This window comes from Sebastes umbrosus, chromosome 17 (genome assembly GCF_015220745.1).
Source record: "Sebastes umbrosus isolate fSebUmb1 chromosome 17, fSebUmb1.pri, whole genome shotgun sequence".
Classification (NCBI taxonomy): domain Eukaryota; kingdom Metazoa; phylum Chordata; class Actinopteri; order Perciformes; family Sebastidae; genus Sebastes; species Sebastes umbrosus.
In genome coordinates this window covers 27673581-27696960 of record NC_051285.1, presented here as the reverse complement: position 1 = coordinate 27696960, position 23380 = coordinate 27673581, and the positions used below count along the sequence as shown (strand labels likewise).

At 42.2% G+C, this 23380-nt stretch overlaps 2 protein-coding genes across 8 annotated transcripts; one reads left to right on the top strand and one right to left on the bottom strand.

Moving 5' to 3' along the window:
* Window positions 1-389: 389 nt before the first annotated feature.
* On the bottom strand, window positions 390-5934 carry LOC119476237 (protein LBH-like). Of its 2 annotated transcripts, none has more exons than XM_037749583.1 (4): window positions 5696-5934; window positions 4081-4159; window positions 2462-2700; window positions 390-1881 (listed from the first exon to the last, which is right to left on the bottom strand). In XM_037749583.1, the coding sequence occupies exons 2-4, from the start codon at window positions 4123-4125 to the stop codon at window positions 1764-1766; spliced, it is 402 nt and encodes a 133-aa protein (XP_037605511.1). In that variant the 5' UTR covers window positions 4126-4159; window positions 5696-5934; the 3' UTR covers window positions 390-1763. The 2 variants fall into 2 exon arrangements, with proteins under 2 accessions (XP_037605511.1, XP_037605510.1); XM_037749582.1 differs by having other exon boundaries at window positions 5701-5934.
* A 2129-nt stretch (window positions 5935-8063) lies between these two features.
* On the top strand, window positions 8064-22350 carry LOC119476211 (myotonin-protein kinase). Of its 6 annotated transcripts, none has more exons than XM_037749536.1 (15): window positions 8064-8995; window positions 14132-14223; window positions 15161-15244; window positions 15428-15523; window positions 15656-15804; window positions 16218-16311; window positions 16520-16717; window positions 16810-17058; window positions 17365-17444; window positions 17551-17647; window positions 18662-18825; window positions 19103-19194; window positions 20522-20583; window positions 20829-20942; window positions 21179-22350. In XM_037749536.1, the coding sequence occupies exons 1-15, from the start codon at window positions 8803-8805 to the stop codon at window positions 21278-21280; spliced, it is 1866 nt and encodes a 621-aa protein (XP_037605464.1). In that variant the 5' UTR covers window positions 8064-8802; the 3' UTR covers window positions 21281-22350. The 6 variants fall into 6 exon arrangements, 4 of the variants coding, with proteins under 4 accessions (XP_037605464.1, XP_037605465.1, XP_037605466.1 ...); XM_037749537.1 differs by having other exon boundaries at window positions 8065-8995; window positions 20868-20942; XM_037749539.1 differs by lacking the exon at window positions 8064-8995 and adding an exon at window positions 13879-13887.
* Window positions 22351-23380: the final 1030 nt, after the last annotated feature.

The following is a 23380-nucleotide window of genomic DNA, read 5'->3' as shown; positions in this document are numbered from 1 at the left end:
ACAAGATGGAAATACATCTGTGAAAAACTAAAATGTTTTGTAATAATTTTGGAACTTAAAGACCTTGTAAAGGAGAGATTTGTTTCTAAACATGTTATACATGTTGGAATAATAATGACTGAAAACATGTGCAAAGACTGTGAACATTGTAGTTAAACCGTTAAACTGTTTTTCACCAGTTTTGTGTTCAGGATTTTTTGGGTGGGCCCCGGGAAGCGGCGAGGTCCAGGCGGGGGCTGCTGTAAAGCTACCTTCGCCCTGAACCTTTCCAAGCCGACCTAGAGCTGGTTGCGGCACACCGCCTCGGAGGATATGCGCCCAGCGGGGACCAGCCAGCGCGGGGAGAGATCCCGCGAGGGGATCCTACCTCAACGGTTTCACGCCCTCTCGAACTCTCTCTTCAAAGTTCTTTTCAACTTTCCCTTAAGGTACTTTTCGACTATCGGGGTCTCATGCCGGTATTTAGCCTTAGATGGAGTTTACCACCGGCTTTGGGCTGCATTCCCAAACAACCCGACTCTGAGAAGATCGGACCCCGACGCGATAGGGGACCGTTGCTGGCCTCACACCGTCCACGGGCTGAGCCTCGATCAGAAGGACTCAGGCCCCCGAGTGACAGCGGGCAAATCGGCGCTGGCCTCTTCCCTCTTTGCACGCCGCTACTAAGGTAATGCACCTTGTACCCGCTTGTGGCCGTGGTTTCAGCGCCTTCAGCGGACACCCCCCCACCGTTTCAGAGCAGAGAATACTGCTGATTTTTCCATAATTTTGAAAGCTAATTTTATATACAGTACATGGCGATTTATCCTAATCATTCAAATTTGTCTGGGTGGTTAGTTACACATTCTTCTGTGGTGTGACAAACCCAGAATGCATATTCATTATTGCGTTACACGGACTTTGAGGATTTGTAAATATGTTTTGGAGGAAAAAGCAACACACCAAACAGCTCTATCTGTAAAAACAGTTAACACTGAAGTTCTCAACAATACAGATATTATATTCTCTTGGGGGGTGGATAGCAGCTAACCACTGTACCTGTTTATGTACAGTATGTTACACAAGTGATCTGGTTGACAGTAACGTGACTTTGAAGGGACTGCACACATGTATCCAAGAATAAGGTCATTATAACTGTTGCACTCAATCTTTTTAATGAATTGAATTTAAAACTCAACATAGTCTAAATTTTACTAAATTTACACCTTGACACAAAACAATCAATTATTTGCGATATTATTTAAGTTAACAATAGTCCAAGCTGGCACAAAATCTGGTCTATTAAGACCTCATAAATCATACTGGTCAGATTCAGAGTCGTTATTCTTACCCCTGAACTTGACAATTGGGACAATCTTCCTAAAGTCCTTCCTTTAAAAACACCCACAGATAGTCCACTTCAACTATACAACTGCTGATCCTGGGCCGGGCTTTCATGCTAGTATTTAGTAAACTGGCCCTGGTTGTCATTTGAATCACAAAGGGAAAGTCTTAGAGGTTGTTGCTACAGTTCTCTTCAGTCCACAGTGTCAGATGCAGTACCAGCAAACTGCAGTTAACCACAGATTAGTGGTATCAATTCAACAAATAGCAGCGCTGGAATCAGCTTAGTATTTGATATTTTTGAAATAGGCCCTTATTTAATACTTTTACATCATCTCAACCTTTCCAAAGGGGTTTCTCTTTTATTGGGAAAGTCAGACATGCAGAGGTTAAGCATTATAAAAGTTACATATATATCAGTCTGAACTGGTCGTACTGGTTCAGCTCCTCAGGCAGGGAGGGGCGGCCTCGGGGGGAGTGGGGGAGGCAGGTGGGGTGAGCCGGGAGAGGGCCAGCAGACTTGGGGACGGTCCGATAGAAGACTTCCTCACAACCGAGCTGCAACGGTCAAATCGAAGAGACACAGTCAGGCAGTAGGGGTGTAAGAAAATATTGAAAATATCTATTATCGTAATATTTGATTCTCAAAAACACTGTATCAATTTTTTAATAATCAAATATATATTTTTTTATATGCAAAGATCAACTAGGTCAATACCTTATTTCCTTTGCAAAGTTATGCACCATCTCAGTGTATGTGCCCTCTCAAAGTAGTGCTATGATGTTTGATTTTACAGGGACTGTTTACAGGGAGTAAACTTTTTTTACTCAGATCTTATGTGGTTTTCTAAAATTAGATTTAAAAAAATTGCAATATATCGCAATATATCGAATCGTAACCCCTGTATCATGTACATATCGTATCACCAGATTCTTGCCAATGCACAGCCCTATCAGGTAGTACACCAGATACAGAGGCTATTAGAAATCTGTAAACCCTTCATAATTCTAATTCCATTTTAATTCAAAGCAAACGTCTAGCCTTAAAGTCCCCTGATACTGGAAACACTGCAACACAAAACATTGTCAGCATCAACCAAAAGTTCTATAAAAAGTTTTATAAAACTCTGGTCCTTACCCGTCTTCCGTCCCCACGCCTTCCTGCTGCTTGCCATCCACAGAGTTGTCTGTGTGATCAGCACTGCTGTCCTCCTCCTGCTCTTCCTCCACACTGTTGCCCAGCAGGCATCGGGGAGGCAAGAGGCCGCTCTCCTGATCTGTGGGCTCCACGACTATAGAGGGAAGACGCTCCCTCCTGTAAAGAAAGCCTTCAGGCATTGTATCTGACTCGTCATTCGTGTTGGTTTCAGGGAAGATCTGGTCCAGGGAGGAGATTTATAATGAGTCATACTGGCCTTCGAAAATAAACTTGATATTGATTATTTAAGTGCCCAGTCTAAAGATCATGGGATGAAAAAAACAAAAAACAATACTAACTTGAGTTTATACAACAGAGCGTTATGGCCACATATGAATAAAGTCATAATATTAGGAGAAAAAAGTTGTAATTTAATGAAGTAAAGTCATAACTTTGCGAGAAAAAAAGTTGTTTCCTCCTCAACAAAAGAGTCAGTTTCCCCATCAGGTCCGTGTGCTTCTTTCTTCAGAATAAACACAGTTTCTTGCGCAATCTTTTCCAGGTCCTGATACTGATGATAATGTGGCGCTGATGTGCCAAAAGATGAAGTGGTTATTTGTGAAACCTAAACTAAAGTACAACTTCACAAGATGCTCCACGTTCCTCATTTTCACACTATTTCCCCTCTAAAATAACACATACAATTACTACTTTATAATACTATGACTTTATTCTCAGAATATTATGACTTTATTCTCGAAATTTCAGATTTTTTTTTTTCCCCCAATGTGGCCCTAATACTCTGTCGTAAGTTTATTACAAAAAAAAAATATCTTAACATTTGAGACAATGCTATCGTCACATCTTTGTTAAAGCAGCAACCTGTTTCGACTGTTATCACTTCCACTTCTGCTCCTGTCATAACTATTAAGATCGCTAGAGGTCGCTGACGGGTTCTTTTATACCTTCTTTCGGTGATCTACCACGTGAACAGATGATAAAACCTACTAGTGGGTGTAATAGGCCCCTATTGACCCACATCTATGGGGCTTACAGCGACTGATAATGCCCATTTAATAGCCTGACAACAGTCTAATCAGCTGAAGTAGCAACCTGTGCACAAACCCTATAAATAAGTGGAAAATTGTGCTATTGTACTGAGATATTATCATTTAAACAAACAAATCATTTAGATTTGAAGACAAGTGATGCTATTTTAAGGGCCAGTGTGTAGGATTTAAGAGGATCCATTAGCAGAAATGGAATATAACATTCAGAACTCTAGCGTGTAATCACCTGAAACTACGAATCGTTGTGTTTTTGTCCCCTTAGAATGAGACGTTTATATCTACATACGGAGCGGGTCTGCCATGTTTCTACAATAGCCCAGAGTGGACAAACCAAACTCTGGCTCTAGAGGGAGACTTTCACGTTTTTACGTTACCTGAAGGCCACCGTAGACTCAATTTGAGTAGGAAGGGGTGAGTGGAGGGGTATTCAGTCGGTTGCAATCTGCAACCTCACCACTAGATGCCACTAAATCCTACACACTGCTCCTTTAAACAAGGCAAAATAAGGCAGGTCATTGCACTAGAGTGAAGTACAGATGTCTGTTGTACCTGGTAGGCTTTGCTCCCTCTTCTCGGACTTTGATTCTCCTCCATCGGAGGTTCCACTTGACTGAGGATGGTGCTCACACTGCAAACACACACAACACAGTTTGGGTTAATTGTGTCTGTGGCATGACATCATCAATGGCTCACTGAGATGCCTTCTTTGCTCCAAGTCTACACTGAATTGATTATTGATTGGAGGTTTTCAGCAATGAATTGGAGCTACAAAAAGCACTGCATCTTTCAAGAAACTCAATTTTTTTTTTTACAATAATCACAAAATACAAGTTAGACGGGAGCCAAGATGTGTTGTCAGGGCAACGTGAGATCTGCCGTCCAGGCTACATGTAAGGGTTTACAGTGACAGTAAAGATATTTAAATGTAATAAAACATTACAAGTATACAGGACAAAAACAATCTTAGATTTGTTCGCATATCAGTATGATACCTAACAAATCTGTTCAACTGATAAAACTCAGATGAAGAATGTCTATCCAATACATAACACTTTGTATTGGAGTCACTTGGGCAGAGTTTGATCAAATGCTGGATGGATGGTATGGTGTGAGGCTGGCTAGGAGGCTTGTGATATCAAAACTGTATCTGCTGTACTGAACTGGATTGGCACAAATCTGCATTAGTCGTATCATTAATCACCCCGCAGCTCAACAAGGTCAAAATGTATAGCTTCCAACTAGAACCCCAAGCCCGGGCATTATCCACAACATTTTTTTTAAAATATTTGTACAGTAGCTTTACAGGTGTGAAAGTCTCATATAACCTGAGATCAAACAGGTTTATCTCAGGGATTTCCAACTCAGACTCCGACTCCACAGGTACCGGAAGGATGGAGGACTGTTTGTTTCACTGAGACATGTGCAAAACTGTGGGTGGTTTTGACAACAAGTGGTGAGGATGAGCAGAGAGAGAGGGGGGCAAGGAAAGAGTTTGCTGTGTTAATCTGCAGGTAAGCACTTAATGACATAACAGGCTTAAACAACAAGTGACTCCTCAACTTGAAGGATGGGGGGAGGAGGAGTGAGAACACCGGGATAAAAAAAGAATGCCCAATAGGATAACAATTATAGAGAGCATTTGGCTTCACTAGATGAAGTAATATAAAAGTGATTGTCCAGGTAATTACTTACCTGTAATATGATAAGAGAAAGACCATTAGGGGTCATTGCATTTTTTTCTATAACTCACAGTTAAGCATAAATACGTATGAATAAATGTACAGTACGTGTTATACTGTCCATGTACACTGAATAAAAGAAAAGACACATCCAGTCATCCAATACTTTGTTCACCTTATCTGTATGGACATGAATGGTCAACAGGTACCTAACAATAGTATTGCACAGTTGTATTACAATACCCTACTGAGTAGTGAGCTGTTGCAATGATTGATGATGTTCACTGCAGGGTGTCGGTGTTTAAACCCACTTCAAGGTTTCAATGAATGTAATTTCAGGCACCTCCTGGATCAATTAGGTTAAATTTACAATGCTTTACCATTGTACTCTAAGAATATAATACAACACATCTGTGAAAGTTTGAGCAGATAAAGTACATTGTGTAAAATGTCTCTTTAGAGAGTATTTTAGTGGTGTAGCTTACCTTACCTGTGTGAGGCAGGACTCAGCTCATCTCTACTGGGACATTAAGGACCCAAAGACCCAGAGGGCCAGAACAAGAAGGTATTCCGAATGTTCTTCTTATACAAAAAAATGGCCAATAAACTGGACTATTTCTTTTGAGAGTCGACGGCACTGTGCTGCCCTGTCTTCCTGCCAGTCACAGGTTCAGCTTCTTCCATCTCCCCCTCTCCTCCACCTCTCCTCCTCCCCTCCCTTCATTTTGCCACTGTGTCCCATTCAGTGACGCATGCAGCGCTGCACATTCAGACTAACGTGCAAACCTGCTTTTCAAGCTGACAGGCTTAGTGTCACCTTCAATTAAAAACAAAGCCTTGATCAAAGCCTCGATGTAACATGTGAGTGTGCAGCAACACAGGGCCTCATATACATACAGATTAGCAGGTGAGCTGACCTGGCTGCACATCTTCATTATGATGTTTACATCATGATTAATGCCCGAGGCTTTCCCCCCCAAATAACTCCAAAGTACTCATCATTCAGCAGAGTTGCTCATGCCATGGTAGGTTAGGAAACTCCCACATAAGACTATACTGAATAGGGCATCAACAAGATTTTAAAGTAAATACACATCTATGGGGACGTTATTGGAGCAGAACTATGTGCAAATGTGTGGGGAAAGTTGTGTTACTGTACCTCAATCTGTGCATACGTAATGAGATATGTAATTGTGTAAAATGATCTCTAAATGTGTACTGAGATTTGTGAATGTGTATTTAGAATAATCAGATTTGTAAATGTGTGCATACATTTGTTAAGCAGACAAATCTGTAAATGTGTTAACGGCTGTATTTTGCTCCAGAGCTGACCTTTCTACTCTAACTGGGAACTCACTCATGATTAAAAACATTTTTTATACATCTATTCTGAAACTTAAGTTAAACAAAAGTAATTTTCTAGTCTAACCAGTAGGAGGTACTAGCACATTTAGGGCTGTACTTGTAATCGACTGCTGCATGGAATACATGAACAGGCAGTAACAGGAGTGTATTTTCACTAAGTATGTTAATATTGCTAATATGCTTAATGTTCACATTCTGGGTTCAGTGAGGAATATTAACTGTACTGCCACGGCATTTGTAACGACATATGGGGTCAAATTGACTGTAGAATATTTTGTTTTTAATGATATAGATAAATCAGGGATAATGATCATGTAGGGAAATATACAAAAATGTTACCTAGGTGGGTTCGAGGTCAGGATTTCCAAAGTTCAAGTCACCCTGTTGATCAAGCGTCATCTCCACTGAAGCATCCTTGATTGGAATGAGGGCCAAGACTTCAAGTAACAGGTGACACAAAATAGTTTCTGAGGACTGTCTACTGCATTAACATGATGATTGAGATTGATTAAAGAAACCGATTCCATTATATTACTGTGTAATAAAAACACATTTTCTTACTATTACCAAAACATGCCACATAAAAATAAAAAAATTAAAAGCGTACGTAGAAAAAATGGAAATATGATGCCTTTTTTTGTTTTACTGATGCCCAGTTGATAGGCAGACTTTTAGCATCAGTGTAGCTAGGGATGACGCGACGGTATAGAAACAATATATTCCTACTAGAAAAGCTAAATATAGCTCGGATCAGACCCAGGACCAGCAGTGGAAATGCTGCTATGAAATGGAGATTAAAGTTTCAGTAGGCAACAAGTTTTTGGCATCATTGGGCAAAAATTCCATAATAACCTTTCAGCATATTGTAATCCAAGTGTTCTGAGAGACTTCTGCACCTCCTCATGGCTCTGTTTTCAGGCTTTAAAAAATCTAGCTTGTGACGGAAGACTTTGGCCAATCACAGGTCATTTCAGAGAGAGAGCGTTCCTATTGGCTGTGCTCCGGCTGGTGGGCGGTGCTTGGTATTTCCTCAGCAGATCTCAACATGGCTGCCGGGTCACAACCTTCCTCATTTTACAGTTAAACAGTACATTACAAGATGTTTCTGAAAACATTTGAGGAGAGAAATAGGCATTACAGTAACAGAATATTGATTCATATTTGATGGCAGCTGGACGGCAGACTCTAGATCAGCTCTGACTGGTTGTTTTCCTCCAGTCTGTGAAATCCTGCAGATGCTGTTAGGAGCACCAGAGGACACCGGAGGGACATGATTTTTTTTTTCAGATTACCTGTCTCATGCACTACTGTCAGGATATAGTAACCGTTTTATAAAAATAACTTTTTGTAATCATATTTGCTCCATTTCTACCCACTGCTGCTTTAAAGTTTAAGGCGGTGCTGTGGTGTATTTAAAGAGGAAGGAGGCAGTTCACTCCAAAAGTCAAAACAGAAAGTTTGGGGAGGAGAAAGAGAAGAGAGTGAAAGAGAGAACAGACAGAGAGCTACACTGCAGTAGAGGAGGAGGAAAGAGGGACAGAGAGAGTAAAAGGACATGAAGAGAGGGAAGGATTTTCAAATCCAGTGATCTGGGTGGGAGGAAATGATCTCTGCTGCATCCTTGAAGAGTGAGTGAGGGAGACATGAGGAGTGAGAGGGGTGACAGAGGGGAGAGATTAGTGAGTCAGAATCAGGGGGAACTAAAAAAGATCCTATGACGGTTGACAAAATAAGAGATTGGTGGTGAGTGTAAGAGCAACAGTGTAGCACTGATTCAGGTCAGTGGTTCCTATTTCTGTGGCGGGGGAGAGAAAAGAGGAAGAAAAGCAAACAAACACAGGTAATAGAAACAATTAACGAGTGATAGACAGAAAAGGAAGAGAGAATTTGTTATGTTTGTCATGTATATGCTGAAGTGTTAGGTCTCAATGTTGTAGTAGAAAGTTTAGAGTTAAAGTTTCAATAGAGGGAGTCGGGAGAGAGCGAGACTCAAATACCAAAAAAGGTCTGGAGCCAGAGCTGGAGAAACTGCAGGCTTGACAGATGCTGCATGGCCATGGGGAGAGAAGAATAAAGAGACAGACAGACAGGCAGAGAGACAGACTGACAGACAGACGAGGGGCTGACACATAGAGACAAACAGGAGACAGAAAAGAACTTAAGTGACAGTAAACTAGAGGTGGGGTTAGGTGTGATCCAGAAAGAGTAATAGAGTGTGTGTGTTCATATGTGTGGGAGGGGAGGATCCGAGGCCATGGCGACGGGCCCTGACCTCGGTGCACCTGACCTGGCCAAGGGCCCCCAGACGACAGGAGCCGTTGGGCTCCAGACCCTGCTGGACCTGCTGGTGGGCGTCTACCAGGAGTTCTACTCCTCGCCCTTGGCAAGGGAGAAGTATGTCTCTGGTTTCCTGCAATGGGGTGAGTGTTTTCAGCTTATTTCTAGGTGTGTGTGTGTGTGTGTGTGTGTGCTGCTTACACCCTGCTGTTTATAGGTACTTTTTAGTTTTGCTTGTTCGAGGTCTGTACTGGTCGTGAAACAAGAGTTCTGTTTATTTGCAGACAGATCTCACTATACCCACAGTTATAAAAGATTTGCTATGAACTGAACATGTTAATTGGTCCTGTATTGTAGAAAGTGAGAGTTCCATGTCTTGTTTTTATTATAAAGCAGGTCTAAGTGTTATATAAATACTGTGAATGTGACATCTCTGTCAATTTTACTGCTAATGATAAGATAAATGCACCGATGGTGTAACCAATAACAACTGAAATATTCAGATGTTTTTAACAAATCCTTGATTGCAATAATATTAATATTATAACTGGCTTCCATTTAAAGACTGACCGACAGACAAGGTTGACATTTTCCAGGGATTAACAGTGCCATGAAAGCAGCGGGCATCACAGCTCTAAAATGAGCCGACCTCTGTGTTCTGACCCAGAAAGCAGCAGGAGACCACAAGGTCATGAGAACAACACTCCTCTGTTGATTTTATGCCATCCCTCATGAACCTCCCATAGATACCATGACTTTATGACAGACATACTGTATATATAATTGATAAACACGTTTATTGCTGACACTTTGTGGTGGTTATTTTAAGCTGGTGTCTTCATGCCATGCCTATTTAACATGTGTGTACTCGTGTTGACATGTCATCACACCTCAACTTTCACCCCATCCGTTCTCACTCCTCCCTCTGTCTCTTATTGACAGAATCAGTCCATGCATGTGACTGTGTGTGTGTGTGTGTGTGTGTGTGTGTGTGTGTGTATGTATTGTATTGTCCAGGGGGCTATCATGTGTCCCCAGTGATGGGACACTCCAAATTTAAACACAGCATGTGTCCAGGATTGAGGATCAAGTGTCGGAGTTGGCCCGAGGATGGCTGCCGTGTCTCAAGCACCTCCTCCTCCTTTGCTTTTCTTCTTGTGTTTATTTGTTGACCTTTTCAAAACATGCACAACCTAGCCCTGTCTTACAACATCACAGAGAACAACTTCTGCACATCAGATCGTTGATAGACAGCAGTTTTTATCGGTGACCAACGAACAATAGGGAATAATACGGAGGAGACCAAGGAAACGAGGGTCCTAAAGAGGAAACATGAAATCCGGCCTCCTCTGCCAAGTATTCTACTAGCAAATGTCTAGTCACTGGAAACTCTTCACTGTACTGTACTGTAAACGGTACACTAAGAACTGCAACGTTATGGTTTTCACAGAGAATTGGCTTGACCCCTTTGATCCCAGACTCAAGCAGGGGCTCTCCATTCACCGTGAGGACGGGGTAATCAGCCCGTCCTCATTCCCAGGGTGTTAAATACCGAGGCTTTGTCACAGCCGCCACATGGCACCCTTTAGTGTCGGTATGAAACACACCGGACGTTCCATTAACTATAATGTAAACCCATCAGCGGCAACAGTAAAAGGCTCTGAGAAAGTGCACAGGGAGTGTGGTGACGTAGTTTAAAGAGCAAAAGAGACACGCTGGGCGGGCGGGAGGGGAGGTGGATGGATCCAACAAGGCTTCATCCAGGAGGCCGCTGTTCGTGTCCCGTGGTCACAGCGTTCAGTGTCATACAGCCCAAACATGTAGTTCTTTCCTAAACCTAACTATAGTGGTTTTGTTGCCTAAACCTAACGTGACGCCAAGGATAATCAAAATAAAGTGGCATGATGCCCAGGGATGTTAGCCTATCTGACGAGTTGGGAGTGTGTTAGGATAATAAAATCGGGAAAGTGTCTGCTTCATGATCAACAACCAGTGGTGCTCAGATGTGGAGATCATTTCTGTGGGCTGTTCTCCTGTGCCTTGCGGTCTTACTTTACAGCATCTAAATGCTGGAGATTAATTATGCAAATGAAAAGCAGAAATATCAGCAACAAACCCTGCGTGGACATTCCATCTTCTCAGCTAACTGTTCACCAACACGTTTGATAACTTTCTTATTGATCCATTTTGTTCTCCAGCTCTTTGCTCCGTCGTTCTTCATGGAGGGGAGTAATTTCCGTTCATGATGGCAGGAAGCTGGCAGAGGGGTTGGCAGAGCACTTACGGTGGTAGTCTTGAATAAACACAAGCAGGCACACAGGCACAGGATATATGCACATACTGTACACACACACACACACACACACTGACTGTTCCACAGACGTTGCTTTTTTTGGTAGGATACAGCTGCAGGAAGCAACGGACAGCGATGTCCATTTCCTGCACAGAAACAAAACGAATGACTTTCTCCCAGTGTTGAGATTTTTACTGAAGCGTTTCATTGCTGAACAGTGATGTCACTGAAGAATGAGCAGGCAGGTAAAGTCAAACTATGCCCAAAAGTAAAAGTCATCGAGGTGGTGGACACTAAAGCCCTTTCCCCCGGAACTAAGATCCTTTTGAGGAACTCGTTTCCACCGCAGGAACCAGGATCTAAATTATGTTCTGGGGACATTTTGCGAGGCCTCTTTACCCCAGAATAAGGCTCTGGTAGTACTTTCAGAAAGTACAGGAGTTTGCAGGGAGGATCGTCGTTGATTGGTAAAACACACACACAGCTGTGCCGCCAATGGCTTCAACTCATTTTCATTCATAGACAAAGAAGTACTCTAGTATCTATTTAGGACCCTTTTATGACGAGGGAAGCACATTTTTATATGTTTGATAACATATAAAGTAAAGTTAGGCTCTGCTGTCGGCCTCCTGACTCATTAAAAAAAAAGGCAAACAGAAAAGAGAGAGAAAGAGAAAGATCGCAAGGACGAGCAGTAACATTAAAAGAGGGAGACGATGGTCCTGTGAATGAGAGAAAGAAAAGTTATGTCATCTGGGTATGTGCGTGTATAGATGTGACAGGTGTCATCAGTCTATATGACCACAGTCAAAGTCTTCTGTTTCTGTGACCTAGCACAGGTCACATGACTTGCTCAGTCTACCGACCGAAAGCAACAGTATGTGTTTGCCGTGGATACAGGACCTTAAATTAATGTCTTCACATCCGTCTATATGCGTGACATTAAAGCACATCTTTTGGACTATATCTCTGTGCATTGCATAGTCTTTTTATACTTCATACTGTGAACCTTTGAACATTGCTTGGACAATTTTGTAATTTTCCTCTATTCTATGTTTCTTGATTCTGCACTTATTTCATTTTCTCTTATTATGTTTATGTTATGCGCCAAGACACCAAAGCAAATTCCTTCTTTGTGAAAACCGACATGGCAATAAACAGTATTCGGATTCTAGTTATCATTGATATGATTGTCCTGTTCCTGCAGGAAACCTTTAGCTCTGAGGCGACAGTATGTGTGCCTGAAGTTGCTCTCTCTTGCATTCCTCTCAGTCTGAGGAGGTGGGGGATGAAAATAAAAATAAAGGACTGGAAAATTTGCCTCGATTCATAAATGATAGCTGCTATTTTTAGCTGTACGGAGCGACTCCAATTTTGACAGTTACTCCGTTGAAGAGGAACTCCCTTTATGGCAAATATAATCTGTTCAGCTGGAAGGACACACAGAGCAGCAAACTGTACGTGTCTCCACACTGTATTGGAGGTTGCTGTTATTGAAAGCTAATATGAAATGATCACATCTGAAAAATAAAGAGTAACATTTTACAGTTTAGGACATCCAGAAAGTCAAATCCTTTGCACAGTTGCTGTGCACACCTGAACTCATCACTAGAGCTTGAAAACCCTAACCAGGGTCATTATAAGAATAGTCATATCCTGGGTCTATCCCTGAGTCTCCATTCATAATGTCCATGGCATCATGTTAGGAGCCGACAAATAAAGAAATGCTACAACCTTCTACAAAGTGTGTGTATACGTTTAAAGGGGCAATTATAGAAGCAAAGAAAGACTTTAATGATTTTAATCTTATGAGCAAGTGTTGTGACGGCTACTGAATCCTTCATGAAATATTTCAACATTTCAACATTTTGCGAAAAATTAATATGGCGCTATAGAGCTTATAATGAAGACTGGAGGCAGGGGGAAGTAGCTACCCAGGCTGTGTCCAAACCTTTAAAAAATCTGCCTGCTTGTTCCTCTCTGGCTGACTACATAACACATTGTTACGTTCCCCAAAAAAACAAAAACCTAAATGACAGCGACCAGCAAAATATACCTGCACAAAGAACAAGTTTATAGTGATCCCGGACGAGCCCCCAATTGTTATGTTCCCCAAAAAACAAAAACCTAAATGACAGGGGTCGCTACTGGGAAACTAACAAAAATAAACTGCACACGGACATAACAATGGCAGGGTCCCTTGGGTTCTAAAAGGAGACTGTTGGAATATAACTCCCAACAGCCGCCCACTAAATCTACCAAAAATGATAGACCAACAAAAAAGGTATCGGACCCAAATGAAATGTAAGTTGGAGAGGCTGGCTAAAGATGTGCACACTCAAAATCAAAACCCCACAAAACACACAGAATCACTAAACACAATGTAAACACAGAGAGCCAACTGAAGGCGTTGACCCTCTGCAGAAACACAACCACATGAGCAGCCAACCTGCTTCTATAGCCTCCCAGCCAGGCTGATTATCACCAGCTGAAGGTGATCACAGGTGCCACCAATGACTCCTGATGAGCAAGGCTCAGAGAAGCCTGCAGTCCATCCAGCTAAATATACTTATCGTTAGTAGCCCAATGTTCAAGTTTGAATTTTGGTGTCTTTTTTTATTTATTTATTGAATGATGGGCACTTGAAAATAAGAAAAACCTTAAAATAGGGTCTTTGCAATTGGAAAAAATACCCACTTAAACCACTTCAGAGTAAAATATTTCAGTACTGTCATTTTAGAGGTAATTTCCACTTCAAGAGGTCAGTAGTGGTTTTGCAGCTTTGGTATTTAGTTGCTTATGAGGTTAAAGTCCTTCCATCCCCAAAATCACTAAAACAGCACTGCACTACCATCCCTCACCTCTCAAATTGATATCAGAAAATCTCCATTCCCATGTCCTCTCCTATCTGTAGGTTAATGCTACATTATAACATACAAAAAAATCTGTTTCGGCAGTCACAGTTTCTTCTCTTCTCCAATCACAGCTGAGCCCCTGGTGAGGCAGGTGAGAAGGACTCGCATCAAAAGAGAAGACTTTCACATCCTGAAGGTGATTGGCCGGGGAACATTCAGTGAGGTGAGCAGGTTTCTGGAGCAGGAATTAAACTTTTTAGAGTATCTTAAAAGCATGATTGGATTAAAGCTGGGGTCGGCAATATTAAAGAAACCAGCAAGAATAAACCAAAAACCCAACCCAGTGTTGCCAACTCTTTTCCAATGAAAGCAGCTAACAGCACTAGCACCAAAAGTTGCGAGAAAAGTCGCCAAATCGTCAAAACTGACAGCCTGTCCTTTCAGGCCTCCCTCCAAAGACACAACATTTTTATTTTTATTTTTGATTGCTGTCGGAATGTGAAGAGAATTTCCACAAATATAACAAAAACTAAAAATACATTACCTACCCTTGCTTTAAATATTGGTGAAAAGAATTTAGATTTTTTTCTTTTTATTTATCTGCTTTTATACTTTCACTTATATTTTCACAAATTATTTGTCTTTTCATGTACAATGGATTGGTGTTTTTTTTAATGACTTGTAACTGGACCTGACTGCATTGGTACGGAGCCTGGGAGTGGCCATAGAGAGAAATATATATATACACAGTATATATATATACATATATGGGGCAACATATATGAGGCAACAATTTACTAATTTGTCTGCACATGATAGTGATCTGTGGCTTAAATCTAATGACAACGTTCCTACGTTTTAATTAATTTGCATGCACGAGATAAGTGGATATACAGAGAGCCAGCACAACGGACCCCGCTACAGTCTCTAACTAGAGCGATGTTGTGCACGGACAGATCTGCTGGTTACATTTTGTGCAACCAGCATCAGACTGTTATACGATTATACGACGGGAACGATTTAATTAAATTGAGGGAACAAATTATATATATTTTTCTCTCTATGGCCACTCCTGGGCTCCATACATTGGAGCTGCACTTTATAACCACATGTTAAAATGTTGTTTTTTTTAATCAACCTCACTATACAAATCTTTGCAGGTTGCTGTAGCAAGGATGCGAAGCACACAACAAGTGTATGCTCTGAAGATTATGAATAAATGGGACATGCTGAGGCGAGGAGAGGTACACACACAAAGTGCTCACATTCACAGGACAAAGAATATGGGCAGTTTTCTTGTTGCACATGCTCTTTGATTTAAGCTGGGTGTTCTTCAGTTGGTTGTGGCTCGGTGTGACAATTATTTAGCCTCTGTCTTCCTACTATTGGCTTTTATCCAGTTGTCTTTGTGTTTGCTTCTTACACAGACAGCATGTTACCAGGAGGAGAGGGAGGTTTTACTGAGGGGTGATCGATGCTGGATCACAGAGTTGCACTATGCCTTTCAGGATGACAACTATCTGGTGCGTATATGAACACGGCCAATCAATAATGTCAATTAAATGTTTCATACAGATATGTCCTGCTAGTCTATAGCATAGACTGTATTTGATTGAAATTCCACTGCCTTGTTCCTCACCTATCCACCCCCTCAGTACCTGGTGATGGATTACTATGTAGGGGGGGACCTGCTGACTCTGCTCAGTAAGTTTGGAGACCGGATCCCTGAGGACATGGCTCAGTTCTACTTGGCTGAGATGGTCATGGCCATTGACTCTGTCCACAGACTGGGTTACGTACACAGGTAGACTATTCTCCTCTTTAAAAAAACATATTGATTTGATTTATGTTAGTTTGAGACTGAAACAGTTGCCAGACCTATCTCCAAATGTTGTGTCAGCGCTACAGAAAGGTCTGGCTCCACACATTATCATTCTGGTATAGAGGAAAAAAACGCATTGGCTTGTTTTATTTCTTTAAACCAATCACAATCATCTTGGGCGGAGCTAAGCACAGGATGCAGCGACGGTGTCCTTGCAAAATAGATAGTGGAAAGGGAGGAGAATGCCACGTGCAATACGCCCAACAAAGCTCACACCAAAAACATGTATGCACTCTCTCCTGGAACTGTGACATAACACCGAAAACAATATGTTTTTTATTTTGATTAATGAAATCTGACCTTTAGAGATGACCTCTACCCCATTTCTTACACAGAGACATCAAACCTGACAACATCCTGCTGACAGCTGATGGACACATCAGACTAGGAGACTTTGGTTCCTGTCTCAGGCTCCTAGAGGATGGGACGGTGAGAGTTGACTCTTTCTTAGAAGTTTCATGAGAGATACTCTTCAAGGGAAAAAAAACATGCCAAACATCTGGCAACTAATATTAAACTTCATATCAGTGATAGTTTCATGCAACAGAACAAATGTTGGTAATGCGGGTCATGACCTTTAGATATGCTTTTTTTCGTTTGTTTTTGAAAACTAATCAGCCTACTGATTTCATTGCAGGTTCACTCGTCCCTAGCAGTCGGGACCCCTGACTATTTGTCTCCAGAGATTTTAAGGGCAGTAGAGGGAGGTGGAGGTTACGGTCCTGAATGTGACTGGTGGGCTCTGGGTATCTGTGCCTATGAGATGGTGCTGGGGACCACACCCTTCTATGCCGACTCCATCTCTGAAACGTATGCCAAGATCATCCACTTTCAGGTACATAAACACACAGACAATGTCTTTCAGAATTCCAAAGACATGTCAAACACTGGCAATTGAAGAATTTTCTTCCTTTTTTTAATCCGCAGGAGTATTTTGAGTTCCCTCCTTCTGGCCCTGTGATTTCAGACAAGGCTCGTTCCTTCATCACTGGGCTCATCTGTGAGAGGGAAGTCCGTCTGGGGAGGAAAGGCTCCAGTGACTTCAGGAACCATCCATTCTTCTATGAACTAGACTGGGGTTCCCTGCATAAACTCCCTGCCCCCTTCCTGCCTGAAGTATCTAACCCAACTGACACCTCCAACTTTGACATTCTGGATGACGGTCTCAGCGAAATGGTATTTAGAGAAAGTTACTGTCCATATCATGAGCATGATGGAGGTTGCGTCTGTAATCACTGCGAGAAACTCGGTTAATAGTTCTACGGGGGATGTAAGAGACCCCAAATCATTTTAAGCATTGATACAAATTCTTTATTGTGGTCTTTAATTACATACGTTAACAGAGTTAGCAATCATGAACAAATCAGCCTTACAAACTTTATGCCATTGAGCTGGTTCATAGTGTGGCTCCATGCAAAATGTTTGCAACTTCTAACCAAATAACACCAGCTGGTGGTGACTGGTATCTGTTGTGTTCTGCAGGAGACGCTGTCTGGTGTAATGGACCGAGCTCCAATAGGAGTACACCTGGCTTTTGTCGGATACTCTTACACCGCTACCTGGTAAATTTAAATTCATGGTTAACGCTTTATATGTGCATCCAATTACTCTAACGGGCCTCTAAAATGAAGTCACCTGACTATCGTTTAATCCGTCTGTCTTTTATAGCCAGACGGGTGCCATCGACCGCAGTCAAGACATCATGATGCATATTGACCACACAAGGATCGGGGACGGTGAGAGTCTTTACACACCGGAGAAACTGGTGAGAAATCATCTCAAAGTCTGTACACGTCAGAACTTCCATTTGTCAGTTTGTCAGGTAGTACCAGTTACCTTACAGATACAGACACTCAGTTCCCAGCCGCCTGGATAGCTGGTTTAGGCCATGGTCTCCACTGTATGTACTGTATGTTTGTCAGACAGTAGTTGCTGGAACTTCTATAATGGTTGCCACCCCTCAGTTGTCAATAGTGGTCCCAACAGAGGTTGCTGCTGGAAAGCGTAAGATTCATTTTGAGCACATGCATATAATAAGACATGTTTACGCACATTCACACACACAACGCGGTTATCTTTTCTGAGCTGCAGGATATAAACGCCGTTGCCTGTTGGCGATTATCAAACGTAGTAAATAGTTGTATTTCACTCTGACTTTTGTCAAGCACAAAGTCACAGAACAGCCCTGGAAGTGGCTAGCAAGCAACACACAGACAGACCGAGAGACGCACTGCCAAGTTAGGTTAGGAAGACAGACAGACTAGAAAGAGATGCGCTGCAAGCTAGCACATCAACTTAACGTTACTGTTATTTGATGACATCAAACTTGGAGAGGAGAGAACACAAGTTTCCCTGAGTTTCCTCGTTCTCTCACTCAGTAGCGGCATGGAGGGGGAATTACGTGACCAGGCTCTAGCTTTAATTCATATACTGAATCTTCTCCTGCAGGCCTATGTTCCCTCAGTGTGGGAAACACACTGCCTCATACACATCAAATATGATAAGAACAGCTGATTTCAGGCGCAGTAAACTGAGCACACATGGTTTTTAGGGCATTATAAGTCACTACGTCATCGCAGGGGATTTAGCTAAGGACCCGGGAGGGACCCAACGGGGATCTGCCTAGGCCCCGTCTCAGACCAGCCGGAAATTCTATGTGGCTGGATCTGCATGCAGCATTTATAAGACCGCTATGTATTTTCATATAATGATTACAAATATTGTTCCGTGTGTTTTTCCATTTTGTGCTGGGCCTGATCTACCCACGGTTTGATTTCAGAACCCGCGGTGGCAGCTTACAGACACTCTACCGGTTGACCTGCCTGCACTGCTGGAGTTCCCGCTCACTCTGGAGCAAGGTCCTGCTGCCTCACCGTACACCACCACCACCACCGAGGAAGAGGAGACTGGTCAAATATTTGGACTCGGTGAAAACTTGCAGAGGTATCCGTTGCCATTAATATCATCTTTAACCTAACCAATCCATGGACTTAATTAGGTGGAGCAGCCCATGCTGTAATTGTCTTTCTTAAGATGACAAGCCTTAAGATGCTCCTGAGTTCATCCAAGTTATTATAAAGTGATTGGACATTTGCTAAAAGAACACTTTGTATATTTTCACCTTATATCATCCCGGCCCAGTTGAAGAAATAAAACAACAACTTTAATAAGAGGACGTCAAACTTTGAAAACTCACAGATTTTCCTTCTTCATCCACCAGACAAAGAACAGAGAAGAGGTATTGTGAGATGGAGAAAGAAATGGAGAGATTGAAGGAGGAGATGCAGGACTGGAGAGCCCCCAAAGAGACAGGCAAGGGATCAACACCCCAGCTTCCTCATCACGCCATCATCTCATTATCTTCTGTTCCTCTCTGTCTCCATTTTTATATCATATACAGTTGTGCCAGGACTGAACCAATATCATTTTGACACTGTGAAGACCACAGTCATGGAATTCAATTTCAATTCAATTTATTTTTATATAGCGTCAAATCATAACAGAAGTTATCTGGAGACACTTTTCATATAGAGCAGGTCTAGAAATAAGTAAGTAAACTAAGGAAAATACTTATGGAAACAATATAACATCAGTCCAGTAAACACATCACAAACGTCACTACAACAGACATGACAAACGTCTCGAACACCGATCTCCTGAAGTCCTGTGTTTGTTGGACCCGTCCACCTCACCTCCCGCCCACCATAAGCTTTCTTTCTCCCGCATCCACGTAGCATGTTTACGTGGATGCATTTACATTGCATTCAGTGCAGACTGCATGGCGTGAAAATTACACGCCTAAAGCAAGAATGGCGTGACACACTTTTACTGGGTTTAGCAAAACATAGTTTGTTTTTTTTACTCTAACAACAACCAAATATGCACGCAACTGTTGATGAAAAGCAATGGAACATTAAAAGCCGAGACCATATAGAGGTAGACATGTGGCCTTTTGTTTTCATTTTGCCAAATTTGACCCCGTTGGTTGAAAAAAAAATTCTTCCAAGGCTATTTTCAGAATGCCTGGTATTTCAGTAACATTACCTAATCACACAGACATCCACACAACCCACGTTCTACTTTAAAGTCCTGAGTTTCTGAAGAACATCATGAATGTGTGGTGGAATGAGTCGATACGAGCCACTCTGAATAAACACAGTGCTGTACAGTCCTGGCAGGATCTGCTTATATTGGAGGCCTTAGTCAGAACATGGTGATGAATACCTACTCTAAGAATAGCCTTGGTATGCAGGAACTTGGATGCCTGTTTCCATAAATCAATACAGTGTCATGAGCTTTTTAAAGGGGCAGCGATGAGGGACTTGGACTAATGGATGACGTTGTCATGAATAATGACCACAACTCCTGTTGTTGCAAAACCATGTGGACGTATCTCAGTCCATGTGTGATGATAAAAACCCTCCAATCATTACAGCTTACTTCACTTCAGTCACTGCTTTCTTCCATCCCTCCTTTCACACCCTTTCATCATCACAAATGTGTACCGTTTTTTGTTCTGTTCTGTTTCTCTGTGTCATTACAAATCTGGCTGGCCAGCGTGCACCCAAAAGCTGAATGTCTGCCGCCGTGCCGCCGCACATCATGAGCTCTGATGTTCCTCTCTCTCCTCCAATCACAGCACTGAGTATCTGCCCAGCATCTCTTGCTCTGCCTACCCACTGTGTGGACACACCAGGGGATGTAAGCGTATCTTTAATCCATTTTCATATCCTCTTTCTCTGTCTGAGACGGAAACAAAAACACTTTTTTAAACAGCATGTAACCTGTTTGAATCCCTACTTCATTTGCTCTGCAGTTGTTGCATAAGTAACTGAGACCAGGCTTGCTAATGGGCAAACAGAGAGTTGTTTCTGTATGACATGAAATGTGTACAGCTGGCCAAGCTCTTATTTGATATGCCAACATCTATTTGTGCATCTACAAAGCTGCTGTCTGTTCACTGGACTGACGTGCCTGTGTTACAGAGGGAGAGAGCGCCCCCAACCTGCAATTACCCGCTGGTGATTCCTCTCCACCGTCACCTGCTCCTGTTCCACAGGGTACACACAAAACACTCAATGATCTGTCATTTAGGAGTCAACTGATGTGGGTTTTGAATGCAATACGGACATTTCTATACCATTGATATCTTTTGTAGTTGTACGTCATCCTCAGTGGTAGAAGCAATATTCTGTTCTATTACTAACTTAAAGCTACTGAAATTGTTTTAAGACTCCACTGTATTTAGATTCTCGACCGCTCACAAATTATTATTGCTGTTATATTTGTCCTCCAGGTTCGCCTGCCACAGGTGAAGAGTGAGTCATACCTGCTGGTGTGCGCAGAAGGGGGGGAGCTCCAAGCCTGGGAGAGACACTGTTATACCGAGCTCTCCTGAATGCGCTTTAAAAAGGTGGCACATGCCGACCTCTCCCACTATAACAGGACAAAGGACTGAGCCCCTGCTCTACGCCCTCTCAATGCCCCAATCGTCAGCCTCCTAAGAGCAGCACTAAAACACTTCTAACGAGAGCTGCTGAGGGTTACAGTACTGTACGAGATTTTCTAAATGAAGTTTTCCCAACTGATATGATGAGAAAGGCAGGTCAGACTGCTGGGAGCTGAGGAGGAAACATGATGACGACATCTTCCGACCTACCTTGCCTGCTTACCAGACTGAAAGTCACAATAGAGATGCACTGAGTTCATAGCACACTGAGAAAAATACTCAACTTACTTTAATGAGTGGCAATAACAATGATGTTTGAGTGACACAGAGAGACTCTCCTGTGTATCATGTATCAGCACCTATAGGGGTGGTTTGTTCTTGTTTTGCACTACTATAGGCATGTTTTTTGCTGTGTCTGTTTTAGTATTCAAAAGATTACTAATAACGACCATGATATCTGTATATTAACTCGGGCCATACCACCACAGGCTGTGAAAGTGTGAAAGGTGTGCTGCATAAATAAAAAGGCAAACATAGTTGGAGAGTTAGGGTGGAAGATGTGTAGCGTATAAAGTCAGATATGAGGCATAGACATAACACAAAAGGGTACATTATAACCAGACCTGTAGTTTTATAAGTGCTAAAGCCTGTCCAAATTCTCCCAAAGCACCGCCCCATGACATTTTATGACTACCTACCTTCATAATAATCAAACTATTACATTTTATCTCCCGACACGACTACTAAATGGATATCTCAACACCTTCCACACATTGCCAGGAATGTAATTCTGACGGAGATACATGATATTTCATTCTTTATTTGTTTACAAAGAAAAAGCTTTTGGCTTAAAATTGTCTCATTTCAGAATTTATATGTTATGAATTCACCAGAGTCAGAGCTTAAAAGCTCATCTTGTGGAATCTGTGTGTATTTTTTTAATGTTTTTTTTTCCTATTGGAAAAAGTTGTATTGTCACTGAAAAATAAAATACAGGCATTAAAAGTTCATGTCATTAATTTTTTTTTTTTTTGCATTCTGACATCAATCATAATCTTCTGATTTCTGATCTTCATGCCACTCGTTTTTCAGGACTTAACCCTAACCCTAACCTAAACTCCCAATGTGGAATTGTAAAGATACATTTCCAGTGAAGTTCTTGAAGTGGCGACTCCATCCGTGGAAATGTAGCAGTCAGTGAACAATCGCCGATATCCACCTTATAGACACACCCTGATTGGCCGACTACATTTATTCAAATCTCCATGGGTGAACGCATGCGCATGATTGGAGGAGTAGTACCCATATAGTCCAGTACATGGCAGAGCCTGCGTGAGTATAGAACCACCACATCATCCTCTCTGCGCCTATTTTCATTTGATAAATTTGAATGTTGAAAGCAGGGCTTGGCTCAGGCTGTGTTCAGCAGGGAAGGAGAACTGCAGACCCGGACTGGGGATATTGTCGAGTGGTGGAAAAAGTACTTGGAACTCCTGAACCCGTCCAACACGTCCTTGGAGGAGGCAGAGTTTGAAGATTCAGGGGAAGACTTATCCATATCCCTGGCAGAGGTCACTGAGGTAGTCAAAAAGCTGCTCGGTGGCAAGTCGCCAGGGTGGATGAGATTCACCGTGAGATGCTGAAGGCTCTGGACATTGATTGGCTGTCTTAGCTGACACGCCTCTTCAGTGTCGCGTGGAGGTCAGGGACAATACCTATGGAGTGGCAGATGGCAGTGGTGGTTCCCATTTTTAAAGAGGACCGGTGTGCTCCAATTATCGGGGCAGCATGCTACTCAGCCTCCCCGGGAAAGGTTATTCTAAAGTGCTGGAAAGGAGACTCCGACCGATTGTCGTACCTCAGATTCAAGAGGAGCATTGTGGATTCCGTCCTAGATGTGGAGCAATGGACCAGCTCTTGGGCCTGTTGAGGGGTCTCCTGGAAGCTTCCCTTTAGAGGTTTTATAATAAACAGATTTATAAACCTAATAAAAAATATAATATGTTATATCTTAAGCATGTTAGTTTACATGTTAGTAGCACTATCGCA